The sequence below is a fragment of the Gobio gobio genome (genome assembly GCF_949357685.1).
Source record: "Gobio gobio genome assembly, chromosome: 15".
In the NCBI taxonomy this organism is placed as follows: Eukaryota; Metazoa; Chordata; class Actinopteri; order Cypriniformes; family Gobionidae; genus Gobio; species Gobio gobio.
In genome coordinates this window covers 46261735-46282702 of record NC_137108.1, presented here as the reverse complement: position 1 = coordinate 46282702, position 20968 = coordinate 46261735, and the positions used below count along the sequence as shown (strand labels likewise).

Here is a 20968-nt window from a genome sequence, read left to right as displayed (position 1 = left end):
ACTCTGATTGTATTCGTCTTAATGAAGAATGTGAAGAATTTTAGTGTGAACTATCCCTTTAATGTGACTTTTGTAAGTCTTCCTTGACTCTAAAGCATATTTTTTTTGGAATGTCCTGCTTTAAATGATATTAGTCAACATTTTTTATTTAGAAAGTACATTAATGGACATTTTTTAAAAAGGGAAAATGTTAGATTTGTTATCAAATTGAAATACTTTATGCAACATTTTTTCTTTGTTATTGGTCTTATTATTATTTATTTTTTTTGCTTTGTTTGTTTGTAGACAGAATATAATTAAATTATTGTATACAATAACTGAAATATTATTGTTATTATGATTATTTTCAATTGTATTACTCATGAGTTTTCCATGTATATAGCCTTTGATGTTGACATGAATAAGAATAAGTAAGTGTTGACATTCACTGAGTCACATGACATCTGCTTACTTTTCCAAAATAGCCACTTAACTATGGGTTAATATATCAAACAAGACAAAAAAGAGTATTATTAAAGTTCTAAAATAATGTCGAAGATCCTCCTTTACTGCTGCCAAGTATCGCTATCACTATTGCTCATGCTTGGAGATTCAAGCCAAGCCTCAAAACGATTTATTTCTCTTGTAGTTCATCTAATTTGATCTGACGTGTTTGTTTTAGCAGAGCAAGACTTCTCATTGCCCGTTAGGCCTCTCGACTCTGGTCTGAATCAAACGGTTTAGATCAGTAAGTAACTAGTGTGACGTCACCTGTGTGATTCCTGATACCTGTTCCCCATTAACGCATGACACTGGCGCTGGTCTTAATATTTCCAGCAGCGAATCCCTTTGCATGGTGTCAGTGTGTTGGGCTGCATGTGTGCTGGGCTTCAAGGGTTTTTCTAGGTTATTTTGAACTTGATGTGCATGTACGGCTGCCACTGACAATAACGTCACCACTCAGTGTTTAAACATGTTAATAATACACTTATAATCAAAACCAGCCTGCAAGAAGAGCAGAGCGACTAGAAGCAGAAATGTGACGTGTGTATTTTTATTTAGTCCTTCGAATGTTTGTTAACCAAGCTTTTGCGGTCGAAACTACTGCTTTGGAGGGACTTCTGGTTTTGCTTTGACGTTATTGTCTATGGTGATCAACAGAAAGTCTGCATGCACTTCATGTTGAAAATAACTGTCTGTTCCCCTGCGATGCACATGCACTGTAATGCATGTCTAAGATTCTGTGGTGTCTAGTCCTATTTGTGTCACGGATTTTATTGCATCTAAAGCAATAATGCTCAAATATCTCTTTTGGGGAAGAATGACAAAAGAAGTGAATTGTTAAATGCACGGGTCAAACAATGTGAAGTTGTGCGGCTAACGTCAATCATGCCTGCCGAATTCTGAGCTGCAAGATTCTCTTCCAAGCATTTGAACAAAGGTGCGTTCACACTGACAGCGATTTGCACAATCAAAGCGACAAAGTTATTGATTTTCAGCAATTTTTGATGATGTATCAAACTGACTTTACAGTTGGAATTTGTATTTCTATGGCTGCACCTTATTGTTAAAAAAACAACCATCAAAACATTTTGTGAGATGCTGTGATATGGAAAATGCAGGAATATTTTATCATTCTAGAATGAATGAGGTGATTTTATTTGGGCAGTTGTTGGCATCTGCATAGTAAAAATAAAAATAATTTCAAACGTTTGAGTTTGAACCAAACCTCTATCAGTAACCATAAAGTGAACAGATTTTTAAAAAATTAAAAAGTTTTCATAGGCCACATTCCATGTTTTAGACCAATTCAATATTAATATAAAATAAAAATAAAATACAATTTATTAAATACAAATATTAAACAAAAAATAAATGTATTGCAATAAATATTTGATATAACTTAAATTAGTTTATATTAAAATATATCAGTTATTTTAAAAAGAGAAAGAAAAGTTTAAAAGAAACAAATAGTATTCGTTCAAATAATCCAGCTGTACAATGTAAAATGCATGTATGCGTATAAATGAACACGATGCCATGCTTCACTTTGAAACTGCCCGCGCATATAATATTCAATTCATTCAAATAAAATTGAGCCCAGCCCCAAATCTGCTTGTTTAGCCTGAAAAACATTCTATTATTCTTCTCATCCGTTTCAAATAAAATGATTACATATTAATAAATAGTATAAATACAATTATTTAATTTGCAAGTGTGTTTGTTATTTTTGTTTCATGAAAAATTATCTGGAAAAAAAAAGAATCCAGTTACAGCTTGAAAAAATTATGTTTTATACATACTAGGAAGAAATAAAACCGAGTTTGTTCCAATTTTTATTACAATATGGCAAAAAAAATGTTACACTGTAAAATAAAAACAGGTCTCCAATTGAAAATTTTCTAGTGAGCGATCACATCTAAAATTTTCAGTTGGCCAAATTGTATTTCTTGAATTTTAATTGAATTAAATTGCATCAATTCACAGAAATTCAATTTGGCCAACTGAAAAATTAAAAAAAAAAATGTACAGTGTAGTTTAAACAGTTTTAATCCCTGCCCCCAGCAGATATAAAATAACAGAATTAATTCATACATTTATCATGTTAATAATAGACATGTGGGATTAACTTTGAAGCATTAAAGAATAATGCATCATTTAATTTGTGACAGTATTTTACAAAATGGGCAGGAAGTTCAATCGAAACTGCGTAATTTATGATTTTAAAAATACTATAGCAGTGTTTCTGTTACGTAACTGCACTGAAACACACGGGTTGAGGTTACAAATGTGTTTGCAAAAGATCCAAATGTCGTTTATTAGGGTAATCCAGAGTCATAATCCATGTAACAGGCAAAAACACTGTGCAGCTGATCCAGACAAAAGGGCAGAAAACACTGGAAAAAAAGAGTGAGTGAAAACACAGGGCTTACATAGGCAGAACTTAAAGGGATAGTTCACCCAAAAATGAACATTGGATGTTTATCTGCTTACCCCCAGGGCATCCAAGATATAGGCAACTTTGTTTCTTCAGTAGAACATAAATGAAGATTTTTAACTCCAACCGTTGCAGTCTGTCAGTCATATAATGCATGTGAATGGTAACAAAATCTATGAGAGTAAAAAAAAAAAACATGCACAGGCAAATCCATATTAAACCCTGCGCCTTGTGACGACACATTGATGTCTTAAGACACGAAATGATCGGTTTATGCGAGAAACCGAACAGTATTTATATAATTTTTTACCTCTAATACACCACTATGTCCAACAGCCTTGAGCAGTTTGGATTTGTCTGTGCACTTTTGCTAGTTTAACAACGGAAAAACCAGTCAGCATGCCAGGTGTTTGGTCCAAAAGGGTTGTCCCTAGTCTCTTAATGAGTCATGGGTGTGTTTTGGGCATAACGTGCAATAAACCAGAGTCTCATCTCCCATTCCCTTTAAAAGCCAGTTGCGCTCGCGCCAATGGTGGATTCACTATTTACATGGTGGAATTTGCGAGCGGAAAGACTGAACGCTTCTCCAGAGAAGAATCCTCTTATTTTTTATATTTAAAAATGTTTGTGTGCAGCTGCGCATCCCTGTGTGTAATGAGTGTACGCGTGTTGTGCACCCGCCTATAGACACATATTACCAACACACCCTTTAAATAACAAAAAATACTGTGCTATTGACTTTAGAGCAGGTTTTTGTTGGTCAATGGTGTCAAAGTCGTTTTCAGTTCCTCAAAATAGTAACACGCCAACAATGCGCCTGAACACGCCTGGTTTTCAGACCTGCACGCAGATGGGCGATCAGATGGGCGCGAGTGCATTTGCTGGACGTGAAAATGATAACTGCGTCCGGCTAAAATGAGCAAAAAACACTTGGGTGTATGATAGGGCCCTGATAGTCCCTTTCAAAACCTGCCCCGTTTGGTAAATCCAAAATTGTTACAAAAATGTGTTTCATTGAAATGATAAATTCAGTAATAATCTAGTTAACGGAAAACCTCCGGCCCATCTTGCATCTCAAAGCTGGTCCCAGGCCTGAATAAGCCATATTTTGACATCAATTTTACTATGATATATGATGCAGAACACATGATCGCTGTCAGTGTGAACGAGCCCTAATAAAGATCAAACTCTTAGCAGCCACTTGCACGTCAGCCGTTTCTGATAACTTCCTTTCTTTTTGTTTTTTCAAAGCTGTGAATCCATTGAGACGGAGTGACAGGAAAAGCAGCTGTTGGACTGTGAATGTTGGACGCCATGCTCGGACAGGCGGCGCTCATATGCACTGAGACATTTCATAGCTTCTGATAATCGTCCAGAGCCTCGGCGATGAGGATGAATCAAACGCCTCACCAGTGGGGCGACGAGATCACGGATGTAAATTATTTCAAGCGTTTTATTGTTGTGTTCTTCACTTTGAGAAACATGATTTCACTGGCACAACAGAGACAGATTCACAGCTCGACATTTGATCTGTACAAATAGCTGAGAGTACTGGCACTACTAATAAAATCCATTGAGGATTGCATTTTTATTAAGGACCGAGTCCATCTTTTTACTTTGAAAATAAAACTGTAAAAAAAAGCTGTATTGAATACTGTAATTTATTAAGATGCTGTTTTATTAACTCATATGTAACAGATACAGAAAATACATTAATTCAGTGTATAAATGTGAAAATATGTACAGAGGAATACTATCCAGCTTTACAGGTAATAAAATGCTCAAACGCAAGCAGCTCAGAGGCAGCCTCAATGCTTTAGTTCTAGTACAAGAACTGCTGTATTTTACTGGCATTTACTAACAAGTCCCATTAAAAGTCAAATCTGCTATGGCTTCACCTCTCATTCTCTTCGGTCAGAGATTTCCCATGATTGAATTTCAGGAAAAGCATCACAGCGAGGATAATTTAGTGGTCACTACCACTTCTGCTTATTTTAGTTCTTGATTTCTATTATTGTTGCTAAACCTTGTGAGAAGCGATGCGCTCAAACGGCACAGAGCTGAAGACCGCAAACACATCCACCCACATGTCCGACTGAGCAGGAGAAGGTGCCGTCGTCACTGCTTATGGTCACGTCTCTCTCTGTAAAACCAGTATATTAGCACTGCAGCGATGAGCATGTCCATCAGAGTCACACACAGCACCAGCACCTCCATCTGCAGGACGCAAACACACACACCAATGATAACATCTCGCAACCATAGAGACTAATAAACCAACAAACATGTCAGCATGTCATTCTTTTTAATCCTACGGAAACAATTTTGCAAGGCTTGTTAAGAGCATGTTCTGGCCGTATTTGACATCAAAAGAAAGAATCTTTGTTTGTTTTTTTGATTTTCATTAAGCATATTTTCACCACAAATCCCCACTGTAATGCAAAAAAGGGTCCAATTCTCACTATCAACTACAACTTTTGTCTCAATAAACTGCCAATTACTGCTTTTTAATAGTTAGTAAGGTAGTTGTTAAGTTTAGGTATTGGATTAAGGGATGTAAAGTATGATCCTGCAGAATAAGGCATTAATATGTGCTTTATAAGTATTAATAAACAGCCAATATGCATGCTAATAAGCAACTAGTTAATAGTGAGAATTAGACCCTAAAGTGTTACCGAAAAAAATGTGTTATATACAAAAATACATATTTAATGTTTTTAATTTTATTTTATTTCTAATGAAATAAAAACGACCCATTATATTGCAGTCATTTTTATGTGCATAATTGTCATGAAAAAAATGGCACAATGCAAAGAAACCTAATGATCCTTAAAATAGGCTTGATTTTCTTTATGCTTATTCTTAATGTGTTTGATTATAAAATTAGATTTTGACCTGATTGTGTTTTCGTGAGATTCACGAGGCCCTACAGTCTTTATTTTGCACATTTAACTTTAAACTGTGAATAAACAAACATGTTAAACTACTATCAAATTTAATAAAACGAGATGGAAGACTAAATGTGAAGCACAAATGTTCATGACAACAGCGCAGGAATTGTTTCGAATGATTGATTGTACCTTGTACTGGATATCATCTGCAGCTGGCTGAAGATCAACAGCTAGAAGAATCACTCCGACCCCAGACACCACCAGACATACGATGTTGGCAACGAAGCAAGTCTGATAAAAAAATAAAACTACTGATTAATGCTTGTTCTTTCCAAAGACTGTTTCTTAAATTAACTCACTAACCTGTAGAAGTCCAGGGCTTTTGTACAGAAGATTAGACATGATTCCAGCCACGACAAACTGGAGACAAGAAAACCGGTTCAGTTCATCATTTGATGAGTAAAATCATTATTTTCTGTACTGTAAACCCAAATAAGTTGACAAAACTCCTCAAATTTGAGTTAAAACTTAAAATGATCATGTAATCGCAACTTAAATATTTTTAGTTGTGGAAACTTGTCACCATGATGTCACCCCCTAAACCCCCCCCCCCACACACACACACACACACACACACAAAAACTATATTCAATTTTCCACTTAACATTAATCTTGCACAAAAATTACATAACACTTAATTTTAGCATTACTCTCCCTTTTGGGTGTCATGGCAAAGCATGCTGGGAAATAGTTTGTTAAATTTAAGTTTGTCCAAATTAAATGAAACAAGTTCATAAAATTTTTAAAAAAGAAACCATTTCGATTGCTTAAAATGTGTCAGTTTTGTGAACTCAAAAGAAAATAAATACTCATAAAAGTTCAGTTGACTGAACTAATTTGTTTAATTTAATTTTGCCTACTCAAACCAATGAATTAGTGTTATCTAATGTGTGTCAAAATCTAAAATGCGATATGTTATTATGAACATTCATGCATGTACAATGAAACTTTTACTAAATATTTTCAAGATTGAAGCAGAGGCAAATGAAGCTCACCATTATTCCAGTAATGATTGGCACTCGGAATAAGGTCAGTAGATTATTATTGATCCCGAATGATGCTGCAAAAACGACCCCTATCCCAAAACTCAGGATCCCACTCGACGTTTGCACGGCCTACAGTAAAAATAAAGCACCGTAAACAATCACATTTTTGTTTTGACCATTTCATGTATAAACTTGCACCAAACATTGCTGACTCCAAAGCTAAATTTACAGTTTAAACTCTTCAGCTGTTCTTACTTTGTGCAGTTTATTTATTCACAAATTGTATTAAAAAGAAGCCCTAGCAGCCACATAGAACTCACTCTTAAATGGTTCACTGGGGTTATATATAGAACTGGGTTATTGACTCAATTTTAAAGAGCCACAAATGTTCTATATAAGGAGAAATGTCTTAAATGTTTACTAGGACTGGGTATTGACACACATTTCACAATTCTATTCGATTTCGATTCACAAGCTTGCGGTTTTTATTTCGATATGATTTGATGACGATTATTGTGGATATATATATGAGCTACAGTACATGGCAAATTTTCAGTTGGTCAGTTGGTAACATTAGCTACTAGCCTATTGATTAAATTGGCAACTTTACGGATTTATTCAAACATGCATTAGGCTATATTGAACATTTTAAAAATATATTGAATATCTTCAAATGACTTGGACAATTATTTTTAAGGTGACGAATGACGATATGTAATATTGTGCATATGCTATATTTAGCTAAATGCTAGGTTCATTTTTCTGATGTAGCCTAGCCAAATGTGACGTGATTTGTTTACAAGGTGTTGTTGTCTTTCCGCAGTTGAAACACTGATTGAGCGATTAGCCTACATGAGACATGATACGGAGTTTGGATAGTTGTGCTGTATCTTTCAACATAACTTCAGATGTTCATTCATGTTTATTTCTCGCTGTTACTGGTATTAAAGCGGAGATGATCCGTTCACGTGCCGCTCGCTTCTCTTGAACTGAGGCGCGACAGCGATCTGACACAGTACATTAAACAGCGCCAAAATGCTTTAGTAGGGGTTCAAGCACGAAGTGCTGAAACCCTATTGTATTTGTACTGATTTTTATCATTATTATTATTCTGCCGTAAAACGCATCGTGCAGACCAAACCGTAAGGGCTAGAGACTTGAAACTTGGCCAATAGGTAGTACAAAAATCGAGGAGAGGTTATCAAATTATGAGCCAGATTGGCCAATAGGTGGCGCTATAGCAATCAATTGCGCAAAACTGCTCATAACTCCTAAACAGTATGTCGTAGACTCAAGTGTCTTATATCATTGGAAAGCTGAATACCTGACGTAAAAAACTTTTATCTTCCGTCATGAAAAATGTTCCGCCATTTTTAATTTTGACGAAAATCTACTTTTGCGAACTAGTCCTAGTTTGTTTTTAATTTCGTAGTAAAATCGACAGAATTTAAAATCAGAGACTTTGTTTCATATCAGAATTAACACAGCATCAACTGAAAACAGGAAAGAATACTCGATTCTTGTGATTTATCGATATTGGTAAAAACGAGAATCGATTAAAATCTAGAAATAATTTTTTTTACCCAGCCCTAATGTTTACCATAACCAAAAAATAATGTTTTTATTTTTTATTTGTTTTTACTGCTAAAGTAGGCTATGTTTCCGAGCTGCTTAATGCATCAAATTGAATTATATATAATTATAAAAATAAAAAAAAAACATAAAATTCTCATCATGGGGACCCCTAAAAGCTTAGCTATATATGATGAAGTGCCTGACAGAATCCTCTAAGATATAACGTTTTTAAAGAGTGTATCCACTGATCTATAAATGTAATTTAGATCAGTGAGTTTCAATCTATTGTTTTGTCAAACATTCCATTCCATGACGATGCGTCAACATAAGTTATTCAGCATGAGTTATTTTCTGTTGGTTATTTCACAAGAGCTCAACTGAAGGCCAGTGAATGCTGTAAATGAAGAGCTGAAGTGAATGTTGTTTTGGGTTACCGCGCAGGCGGCGGGTCCCTTCCTGAGGAGCCCGTGCATGACTGGCACTGCGCCCGGCAGCGCTTCACTGGCGCGGTAGTACTTGATGAGCGGCCCTTCATCGCCGCCGCGTCCTCCTCCTGCTCCTGCTGGGTCCTCGTGCCGCTGAATCTCCATCGCGATATTTGCTTTAGCCATGTTCTCAAAGACTGCATGAAAATAAACACACAAGCAAACTCAAATAAGAGAGAGAAAACTAAACACAGTCTTCATTCCCCATTTTTTTTTTTTAGAAATAGTTTTGATCCAAAAAAGAAATATTGGGCAAAAGAAAATAAATAAATATGGTAATGCTTTGTTTTAATGTGTCCTTGTTACACATTTTACATAGTAATAACCTAAATATAGGCCTATATTAGGCATAATTGGATGCAACTAACCCATATAAGTAGGCTACATGTAGTTAATTAATATCACTCATTATAAATGCATACACTGTAAATAAAGTGTGACCATACATACGAATTGAAACCCTCATTAACACATGCATCTCTGCTAGGAATGTTCCAATATTCATCCTTACAGACATGTACAGTTTTGTAAATGTAAGCCTACAGTTTTTGCATATATTCATTAATCTAGGCTATACAAAAATACATATAAAAATGCAAAGCTTCATGAGTTGATCTTACCGAGCTGAGTCTGTCTTCCGTATTATAGCTGAGAAAAGATCATCGTGTGTCACTTAAGTGTTTTTTGTCTTACCCGACAAGCCACGTTCATGTGGTTGGTCAAAAAAAAAAGGAACTGTGATGTGAGAACTGATGATATGAGCTGCGTTTCTCATAGGAACTTCTGCTATCTGAGCAGACAAACCTGCAGAAACTTCATCTGGACTTCACACACTTCATTCGGTAAGACCATTTATTTACCACTAAAAGACTCTTTACCTAAAAGGCAAACCCCTCTTTATAGATTCATAGAGAGAGAGAGTCAGAGGGATCGGGCCTGAGTAATGGGAACCTAAAAATGTGGTGACATCTAAATGAATTGGTTTGATTCAAATAAATGTGTTTATTTAACTTTACTGAATCACCTAATTATATTAGGGTACACCAACAAAACTACATTTAAGGGTAAGATCAGGTAGAAATATAATAAGTGCAGGTTACCACTTTTTACTGCGCCGTGGATGCACCGTCAACTCTGTGTTTTATCAGACCTTCTGATAACCGAATCTCTTTCATTTATCAGCAATAAGTTGCATATTAACCTCGGACTTCCTGTAAACGTGTGAAACGGGCTGGGCATTTTATAAACTCTGGGCACCGTTTGAGACACTTTTTATATATATATTTTTATTAATATAAGCTATTCCTAAATTTGAGTTCAATCATGACTAAAATGATGTGAGGTGTTTCAAGTGCGAAGCAACTGACAGACATGTTTATTTCCATCCAAACTTACACCACCAACGCACGTTTGTCTGCTCTATAATTAAAATAATTCATTAATATTTGATTCTATTCAACCCTTTTTTATTACACTGCAACGCGTGATTTTCTTCCTCAGTTCTCCAGTACAAAAATCAAAACATTCCTGAATCAAGATACATTTATGAGAAACAAAATGAAGCAAGTTTTTGCTTCAAACTAGAATACATATCTGTCTCCTTCTGAATTAAGTTGATTTTTTTTTCTGACCCCAATTGGCAGATCTTTGTTGTTTAAAGCATAAACTCACTTCATTTTGATCATTTGTTTAGTAAACAAGACTTAAAATCAGATTTTTTTTACTTAAGATCTTAATTTTAGAATGTTTAGATATTTATGTTGGATAATAAGACTACATGTAAAAGGTACTTTTGGACCTTGAAAGCCATGCATATGCTGCATATCTTATACTTTACAGTGAGGTACATAATGAAGGAGACATTTAGAAAACACTTTAGCTTTAGAGGACTTTAGCAAACACTGGAAAACAAGTAAATATTAAAGTTTGAAAAGTGACGTACAGTATGCGCTCAGTGGGTAACAGGTGATAACAGAATGGTATAAAAATGGGAATTTGCCAAGCGGGCGTTTTGGCTTTGTTGCTTTGTCCAATAAAGTTGAATCTTTTGGCATCTGGAACTCGGGAGATTTTTGTTTAACCCTCTGGTACTGTTCACGTGTCAGTCAAAAATTTATTTATTTAACATTTTGTATTTTTGGGGGATTTTATGGTACTAAATTATATTTATGCCATAGTTATAATCCATTTATTCAATTTTTGAGAGCTGAAAATTACGTTTCCAACTTAAACTGTCATATTTCTTGAATGCTTTGGAGCACAGACTTCAGTTTGGTCTCTTTTTAAAGACAGTGTGGCAGATTATTGCTGAAGAGAAAAAAGTTTGAAAAAGTTGAAAAACTGTATTGTTATGAAAATTCAAGGAAGGAGAGGACCCACCCACATTTTTTTCGCTTCCAATGCCCATGATATGAAATATATATTTTCCGAACCATGTGTTACTCTGACTGTGAGAAAATCAAAGCCATAAATCTAAACAAGCTGTGTTCCAAATTTGAGATTGATATCTTAAAAAATTAGTTTTCAGTAAGATTTTGTTTGGGTGCAGTACCAAACGCTTCCACTAGACGCTTCCACTAGAAATTCGTCTCCCATTCATTTCCAATGCGTTCACTTTGATCATTTACCCTTTTCGAATCATGTCCATGATTTTTTTGTGTTCACACAGCAAGTGCCAAAACCTTACCAAGTTTCATGCCATTCCGATGAAGCAAAAAACAAAAAAACAAAAAACATAAATTACATTTTTCCAGTCAAAAATGGCCAAACAGCACCAGAGGGTTAATAGGCGTTCTAACTCCGCCAGCCGACTTCAGTCTCTCCTTCTGTTGAATGAATGTTGGTACATTCATTTTTGATCCATTGTCAGATAACAATATTCTTTTCAAACGACAGACAAATGCGGTACACGTTTAAGCCGGATGACTGTATGGTCATCAGCATTCCTCTGGGAAGCATCAGGAATGTGAGAGAAGGGCAGCTGATGCCCGAGAAGTTCACCTGCGTCTTCAAAGATGCTTACAAGGTTTTTCTTAGAGGACGACCAAAGGAACTCGGGGTACGTATAAGATTTCAATGCATTATAAAGTCAAACACAAATGTCAAGGGGCTCATATATTTGCCCCAGATTTGTTTTGTGCATTTTTTTACCTTTATTTTTCGAAACATATAAACTCTCCACTGTCTTCCATCACTGTGATGTAGTCACTGTTTATAAGAGTTGATTTAAGTTTCGCTTTAGTTTAGCAGTTGCAGAGGCACTTGACAGAATAGATTATCTTGCAATACATTGGATATGGTGCATAGCAGAAAATAAACAGGAATTCACTTCTTCTTCTTCTTTTCTTTTTTTGCTGCACATGTTACCTTTCTGGGGCATATTGTGAGTTTCAGTTGTATTTTTAGCCTGACTACCGGTTGATTTGTGACCTTGATTCCAAAAGATTAGCATTTATATGTCATAATTTTAAATGACTAGAGTTTTCCATCACATATCCATCCACCATAAGCAAAAATAAAGTGTATTATATAATACACCCATTTGTATACACAGCAAAAGTCTGAGAACACCAGTGAAAATGCTTCTTCCCATTTCAATTTAATACATTTTTGATTACTGGAGTAATATGATAACATCTCAGTATTTGGTGCATGAACAAAACCCGATGATTATGTTTTCTAGCATGATTCGAGATGATCTGAAGAGCATATTGAGCTTCCGTAGAAAAAAATCTGACAAAAAAGTCACATGATCAATGACACTCATTCACTTACATTTCATTAGTCACCTAGAATCTACAATATTTTTATTAGTTCGGTCACACTGTAGTTTAGGGTCCAATTCTCACTATTGACATTTGTCTCAATAAACTCCTAATTACTGCTTATTGACAGTTAGTAAGGTAGTTGTTACGTTTAGGTATTGGGTTGGATTAAGGGATGAAGAATATGATCATGCAGAATAAGGCATTAAAGGGATAGTTCATCCAAAAATGAAAATCTGAGAGCTCTATGACTGCTTGGAAGGGAGTAAAGACAGTTAAAATAGTTTATGTGACTCCACATAACTGTTATGAAGCGACAAGAATACTTTTTGTGCGCAATTTAACCCAAAAATAACGACTTTATTCAACAATCTCTTGTTGTCTATGTCAGTCTCCTATGCTGTTGACGTAGTAAATGCAGCACTTCCAAGTTACGTGAGACCGCCGGCTTACCACCGTTCTGCCCATAGATATATATATATACATAGATGCCTCAATAGACCGCTCCAGATACGTAGACGCGCCCGCCATCTCGCAATGGTCAGTGTGTTGTCACTCACAATAAGAGTCAATGATGCCACATCATTGGGCAGTTTCTAGTTGTGAAACCGCTAAGATTTAAATTCCCGAAGAAATTGGATAAACTGTTTTTTTAATATGTATTAACTCAATATTACATGTTTTTACTATGGTAATTTTAATGTTTTTACTTTTACTATTGTAACTATAATGTCAGCTGATGCCTTCGTTTTGTTGTATTGTGTTAGTTTAGCAAAATCATCTGCTGAAGTCTATTTCATATATTCTATTCATACATGAGTCTAACTACGGTTGTTGACTCAACTTGCTCTCGAATGTTCACGGTCCGCTCCAATATGGTGGACGGCTTACGTATTACGGCCCATTGAAATGGCTGCCAGTGAGGCATCTATGTATATATATCTATCGGTGCATCCCAACCTCCCGCAGTTTCTCTTGAAGCCAATACGGAAGTGACTTAAACTGCAATTCATCGACTGGCTCCAGAAGGGAGCAGAATCTGATTGAGCCCCATTTTAAAATGTCCAACTTTACAGCAGATTAAAACATGTTTACAGCCTCGTACTAATTGTGGTTTTGGTCTATACGGCTAATTTTGCCCTTCATGTTAACTGTGAGGGGGGTGAATTTTTTTATAACTCATTCGTTTACATTATATAAAGCCTTAAAGTTCTGCATAATTAAGGGCGTGGCCACTTTGAGTGACAGGTTGATAGCCATTTATCTGCTGTCTGTTAGTCATCCAAGATGGCAACGGCCAGCTCGTCCCTACTTTACGCTTTAAAAACTGCTCTTCAGAATCCTATGGGTGACGTCACGAACACTACGTCCATATTTTTTTTACAGTCTATGGTCCCAATTTGCATACTATCCACCCTAAATAGTATTCAAAAATAGAATTAGTGTGTCCCAAATCATATATGTTGAAATGAGTATTCCTTAGGTACCCAGATGGTCTACTATTCCCGGTCAGAATTCGAAGAGGCCGATCCTTGCGCACTCTTACGGCTAATATTGCCCACAACCCATTGCGAGTTAGACAAGGATTCGATTAGAACTACAAACACGGAGAAAAAGTGTTAAAACAAACTACAAACATGGCAGATGCCCTCATGTCCGATAGAGGTTTAGATAAAGGGGCTTGAGTGAATAATTATCAGTATCTAACCTGACAAAAATATATTTATTCAGTGTTGTCCACATTATATTTCATCTGCAACAGCATTGAGAACTTTTGTAATAACGTTTCGGCCATTAACTTTTAAACGCATGATCATATTTAAATTGCAAACACATGAGGAGAGTCTCCGCATGAAAGACACATGACTGGCAGATCAACGTGCGACTACATTTCTCTCTGATATGGTAGGAAATTAAATTCAAATGAATGTGGACGGTTTTAACTGTGACGAGATGATTGACAGGGCAGATTAAACAGTGACAGGAATGCATGTAACTATAAGCAACAGCGCTGTCCGTTAAATATGACGAAAGAGTACTTCCAAAAGCTTGCCTACTTTTCTTGCCCATACACTCTTCACAAAAACAGTACATACTTTTAAGACGTGTATAAGTAGGCGCAGCATATGGTTCTGCTGTAGAACTAGGAAGCTCTGCACTGTATTTACTACGTCAACAGCGAAGCGGAATGACACAGACGAGAAGAGATTTTTGAATAAAGTTGTTATTTTTGGGTTAATTTGCATACGAAAAGTATTCTTGCCACTTCATAACATTAAAGGGATAGTTCACCCAAAACTGAAAATTAGCCCATGATTTACTCACCCTCAAGTCATCCAAGGTGTATATGACATTCTTCTTTCAGACGAACACAATCAGAGTTATGTTACAAAAGTCCAGGCTAATTCAAGCATTATATATATACCTGGTCGCGTTAGTCTTTCGATCGGCAGAGGAACTTTCAACACTTTTTCCATAAATTGAATACGGAAGGCGGTCGGCCGAAACTTTACTTGATAAAGTTTTAAATATGAATATTTTTCTTACACAAACGCATCGATTCGCTTCAGAAGGCCTTTATTAACACCCCAGAGCCGCGTGGAGCAGTTATATGATGGGCAGATGCATTTTTTATGGACTTCAAAAACAGAGCAACCATTACTGCCATTATAATGCTTGGATTCGCCTTTAATTTTGTAATATAACTAAGATTGTATTCGTCTGAAAGAAGAATGTCATATACACCTCGGATGACTTGAGGGTGAGTAAATCATGGGCTAATTTTCATTTTTGGGTGAACTATCCCTTTAAGGTTGAACCACTGGAGTCACATGGACTATTTTAATGATGTCTAATTACTTTAAGTGGTAATTAAATTGCTCTCTGTGAGGTTAGAGCTCTCCGATTTCATCAAAAATATCTTCATTGTGTTCCGAAGATGATCAAAGGTCTTACGGGTCTGGAACGACATGAGGGCGAGTAATTCATGACATAATTTATCATTTTTAGGTGAACTATCCCTGCTTTATAAGTACTAATAAACAGCCAATTATCCTAGTAATATGCATGCTAATAAGCACCTAGTTAATAGTGAGAACTGGACCCTAAACTAAAGTGTTACCCTTAGTTTTACATTTGGAAAACTTCAGATGTTCAATGTGATTTTATGAGATTCATGACTGTATATATGAATGTTGATGTTTCAGGCGGCTCAGCTCAGCATCGGGGCGTTTGTCGTTTGCATCGGCAGCCTCATTGCTGTTGAATATGATCTGAATCATTTAGTGTACGCCCTACCTTGTGCCCTGGTGAGAACATAGCGACCCTGTATTCATCACAGCTCATTTTTGATGTTTAAGTTTTATTCATGTACACACACACACACCCATCTCTCACACAGTCTCTGTTGTTTAGTTCATTGCAAGTGGCATTCTGACATTTGCAGCCGGAAAGTCTCCGTTCATGCCCGTGGTAAGTCAGGATAAATAGCCTATTGCTCATAACTAATTTTTATCATAATGGAAACTAAATTGCATCATTTATCTACTTGTTCTGAAAGGTGAAACTGTCCTTCATATTCAACATTATCAGCCTTTTCTGGTCCATCACAGCTCTAGTTCTCTGCTCATTAATGGGTAGACAAAATGTAATTTTTTTGTCATTCTTCATCCATATACTGTATTACTTACAGAATTGCAGAGCTGTGCATATATCTCATTAATTTACTTTATTTTACAGGACATCAGCAATAACATTTCAAAGGTACCGTTATGTGCTCAAGTAGCAAACGTGCTCTTTCGAGCTAACAATTTGCTAATTCATGCTAGCGGTGTGCTAAATCATGCTAGCAACATAATGATGCTAAATAATGCTAACAAAATGCTAAATCATGCTAGCAACATGTTAACTCTAGCAATTTGCTAATTCATGCTAGCAATGTGCAAAAACATGATAATTCATGCTAGCAATGTGGTAATTCATGCTAGCAGCATGCTAATTCATGATAACAATGTGTTAAACATGTTAGCAAAGTGCCAAAAAATGCTAATTAATGCTAGCAACATACTAAACCATGCCAATTAATGCTATCATTGTGTTAATTCATGTTAACAGTGTTAATTCATGCTAGCAATGTGCAAAAACCTGCTAATTAATGCTAACAAGAGCTGCATCCGAAATCGAATACTTCTCTACTATATAGCTATGCGTAAAACAGTACACCAACAGAGTAGTATCTCCGAATTCATAGTATTCGAAAAACAGAAAAACAGTCTGCGGAAAGTACCCGGATGACCTACTACTTCCGGCGAGATTCTGAAGTGAGCATACGATGGACACTTTACTATCCGATTTCGGATGCAGCCAAGATGTTAAAACAGGTTAATTCATGCTAGCACTGTGCTAATTCATGCTAGCAACATGCTAATTAATGATAACAATTTGTTAATTCATGCTAGCAGAATGCTAATTCATGATAACAATGTGGTAAACATGCTAATTAATGCTGCACTGTGCTAATTAATGCTAGCAACATGCTAATTAATGATAACAATGTGTTAAACATTCTAATTCATGCTAGCAAAGTGCTAATCCATTTTAATTAATGCTATCATTGTGTTAATTCATGCTAGCAAAACGATGCATGCTAAAACATGTTAGCAATATGTTAAAACATGTTAATTCATGCTAGCATTGTTCTAATTAATTTTAGCAATTCTAGCAAAACATGTCTATCTATCTTGTTTATTATTATTCCTTTAACCCGCAGGAACATATGTTTGTTGGGCTAAGGGTGGTGGTCGGTGTGTTGTGTGGGTTCGAGTTGATTCTGGCTCTGGTTCTGATCTACTGGGAGAGTAAAGCCATATGCAGAACTCATTTCAACACCCTGGTAAGTTTGCAGTTTCAAATCAACAAAAAAATGCAGAATTATCAAACACTTTGAAAGCCCTTTTATTTTTCCTCATTTCAACACAGCCCATGATCACTATCAAGCAAGACATTTGATTGAAGAGTGAGAACGAAACACATTGAGAGGTGGATTTCTCTCTAGGACGTTACAAGTTGAACATCTGAATGTGTATATAGATGTTTGTTTAATGGCTTTTTGTCTGTATAGCTCAGCTGGTAGAGCGATGTCAACGTCATGGGTTTGACTCCCAGCGAGCGTGTGAATAGAGCAAATGTTTATATTGAATGCAATGTAAATCGCTTTGGATAAAACTGTTTGCCAAATGCATTAAAGGGACAGTGCACCCTTCTTTCAGACGAATACAATATGAGTTATATTAAAAATGTCCTGTCTCTTCCAATAAAAGTAATCCATAAGTCTCCAGTGGCTTAATAAAGGCCTTCTGAAGTGAATCGATGGGTTTGTGTAAGAAAAATATCCATATTTAACACGGTTTACACTGCGAGAGGCGTTACACTTTCTGCGCAAGTTGTATACGGAAGCTAGATATTTTACTTAAATGTGGATATTTTTTTTACACAAACTCATCGCTTCACTTCAGAAGGCCTTTATTAACCCCCAGGAGCTGTGTGGATTACTTTTATAATGAATGGATGCACTTTTTTGGGCTTCAAATTTGGGTTGCCATTCACTGCCATTATAAAACTTGGATTGGCCAGGACACATTTTTTTATATTTAATATAACTTGTATTTGTCTGAAAGAAGAAAGTCATTTACACCTAGGATGACTTGAGGGTGATTAAATTATGGGTTAATTTTCTTTTTTTGGGTGAACTATCCCTTTAATGTAAATGTACGACTATAAGCTTGATTCGTTTTCTTTGTGCTTACTATTAAAGTTTTGTTTTTGAACCTTGCATCATGTGTTTGTGCTTTCTTTCTGTGTAACAATGGATAATAATCAATTAAGCATCTGTATTTGAAACACATGCACATTGTGCTTTCATGTTTTTTGGGGAGTTTCCATAGACATAGTGATTTTTATACTGTACAAACTGTATATTATATCTCATAACTCTAAACCTACCCATTGCAGAAAACATATGCATTTTTACATTTTCAAAAAACATCACTTAGTAGGATTTATAAGCTGTTTTGCTCATGTGGAAAATGTCCCCACAGAGAGGATTTTGGATATTGCCATCTTTGTGGGGACATTTTCTCTCTCACACACACACACACACACACACACACACACACACACACACACACACACATGTTGGGTTTTCATGTTTTATGGGGACTTCATAGGCGTAATGGTTTTTATACCGTACATACTGTATATTCTATCCCCCTACACTGCCCCTGCCCCTAAACCTACCCATCCCAGGAGACATTCTGCATTTTTACATTTTCAAAAAACTTCACTTAGTCTGATTTATAAGATGTTTTCCTCATGGGGACCTAAAAATGTCCCCACAAGGATGAGGATTTCGGATATTGCCATCTTTGTGGGGACATTTTGTCCTAATAACGTAGGGATTACCAGTCCACACACACACACACACACACACACACATGAACAAACCATGAACAGCTGGATTTATATTAACTAACATTAACAAAGATTAACTAATGCTGAACAAAGGTGTTGTTCATGTTAACTAATACAACCTTATTGTAAAGTGTTACCAAAATATGATTGTTTTAATAAATATAGCTAAAAATCATCATACTAATTGTACAAGAAAGTATCTTTGCATTACAAGATCCCTGAACGTCTGGCTGTGAAAGACATTTGCTGCTTTGACCTTTGTGAGTTGTGAGCTTCGTGTTTGTGAGTTCTTTAGTTAAACCGCAGCTCCTGCTCCTGCTGTTGACCATGAAGATGCGTGAAGTTCAGAGGGTGTTAAAATATGAAAACCAACCACAACAGATTCTAATGCAGCAAAATAATCTTCTAAAAATCATCAAAAGACAAACATTGTGCTTCAGCCCTGTTCCTTGCTCGATCACACCAATGTAACATACTTTAGATGTCTACACCCTTAAAAATAAAGGTGCCAGAAAGAACCAAAAAGGGGTTTTCACGGTGATGCCATAGAAGAACCATTTTTGGTTTCCTGATGAACCGTTTTATGAAAGGTTCTTTAAAGAACCGTTTTATTCTAACCAATTTATATTCTAATGAACCTTTCTGCGCTACAAATAACCTTTATTTTTAAGTGTGTAGTGGTTTGCAGAATTTTATTCTACCTTAAATAAAACTCAAGCCTAAAAAAACATCTCACCACGATCAAGCGTACATAGGTACAATGACCTCAACAAGCATTTGGACACTTCAGTTACGCTAATTAATGAATGCCATTGCATTACAGTATTGGGTAAAAAAAGTAATGAATTTCTAACTACTAATTACATCCTCACCGAGTTTAATTAGATCACTGTACTAATTACTTTCTCTAAAAGTACTGCATTACTTATTACTAATTACTTTCTAAATCCCCAATCAACCTCAATCAGTTGAACAATAAAGGATAGACATGAAACTGCTATTTTAATACTTTCAATTACACAAATCATTCAAAGTATTTAAAGGGGTCATGAACTGAGAAATCAGATTTCCCATCCTTTTGGCATATATGAGGTCATCATTCTATAAGAATATCCTCTAAGTTTCAGAACGACTCGTTGTGGAATGTGCTTGATGGTGAAAGACCGCCTCTGCAGAAGATCAACGTCTACTTCATCATTGTAACTTTAGCCCCGCCCACTGGAGTGTTAGTGAGATGACGAGGAGAGAAGAGCAATAAATAACAAATAACATTACCTTCCTAATGCTAGGAATGCGGTTATTTATTTTCAACAATGCGAATGTCTCAGTTGAGCATTATTTATTTGTATTTGGTACATTTCACTGTGGATTCTTTGGTAAATCAGTCACAATTTCGGCGCAGGCTTTGCAAACAGACTTTTACGATGTGGGGCCCTATCATGCACCCGGCGCAATGCGACGGCAGGCGAGACGCAAGTGTTTTTGCTAGTTTCAGCCCAACGCAGTTATCATTTTCACGTCCAGTGCCATGTTGTTTAAATAGCAAATGCACTCACGCCCATCTGTTCACCCATGGGCGTGCTGGTATGAAAACCTGGTGTGTTCAGGCGCATTGTTGACGCGTTGCTATTTTGAGGCAACTGAAATAGACAGAAATTGCAGTATTTTTTGTGTTATTTAAAGGGCGCGTTAGTAATATGCACCTTTATGTGGTGTAGAATGCAATTACACTCTGATTATTACACACACAGGAACGCATTCATTGCACATGCATTGCATGACGCATTAAGAGAATAGGTACAACCCTTTCGGACCATGCACC

The 20968-nt window shown here is 36.1% G+C and overlaps 3 protein-coding genes across 11 annotated transcripts in view; 2 read left to right on the top strand and 1 right to left on the bottom strand.

The window, feature by feature from the left end:
- Positions 1-4810, top strand: part of plekhg4b (pleckstrin homology domain containing, family G (with RhoGef domain) member 4B) — a 75057-nt gene extending 70247 nt beyond the window's left edge. For 3 of the 8 annotated variants that reach the window (XM_079837708.1, XM_079837714.1, XM_079837711.1), the window contains 2 exons: positions 662-727; positions 4169-4804. In XM_079837708.1, coding sequence (XP_079693834.1) covers positions 662-709 — 48 coding nt within the window. In that variant the 3' untranslated portion in view covers positions 710-727; positions 4169-4804. Of the gene's footprint in view, positions 1-661; positions 728-4168 lie in introns of all 8 variants that reach the window. The other 5 variants (XM_079837710.1, XM_079837715.1, XM_079837713.1 and 2 more) reach the window with 2 other exon arrangements.
- Positions 4562-9609, bottom strand: LOC307138970 (uncharacterized protein). Its single transcript, XM_079837719.1, has 6 exons — positions 9535-9609; positions 8864-9051; positions 6864-6983; positions 6172-6228; positions 5998-6099; positions 4562-5134 (listed from the first exon to the last, which is right to left on the bottom strand). Exons 2-6 carry the CDS (start codon positions 9038-9040, stop codon positions 5036-5038), a joined length of 555 nt encoding a protein of 184 aa, XP_079693845.1. The 5' UTR covers positions 9041-9051; positions 9535-9609; the 3' UTR covers positions 4562-5035.
- Positions 9583-18508, top strand: LOC307138969 (uncharacterized protein). Of its 2 annotated transcripts, XR_013818080.1 has the most exons (9): positions 9654-9756; positions 11810-11972; positions 15885-15986; positions 16093-16149; positions 16238-16324; positions 16417-16440; positions 17447-17569; positions 17656-18013; positions 18192-18508. XR_013818080.1 is itself a non-coding variant. In XM_079837718.1 (8 exons), exons 2-8 carry the CDS (start codon positions 11814-11816, stop codon positions 17683-17685), a joined length of 582 nt encoding a protein of 193 aa, XP_079693844.1. In that variant the 5' UTR covers positions 9583-9756; positions 11810-11813; the 3' UTR covers positions 17686-18508. The 2 variants fall into 2 exon arrangements, 1 of the variants encoding a protein (XP_079693844.1); XM_079837718.1 differs by having other exon boundaries at positions 9583-9756; positions 17656-18508.
- The last annotated feature ends 2460 nt before the right edge of the window (positions 18509-20968 follow it).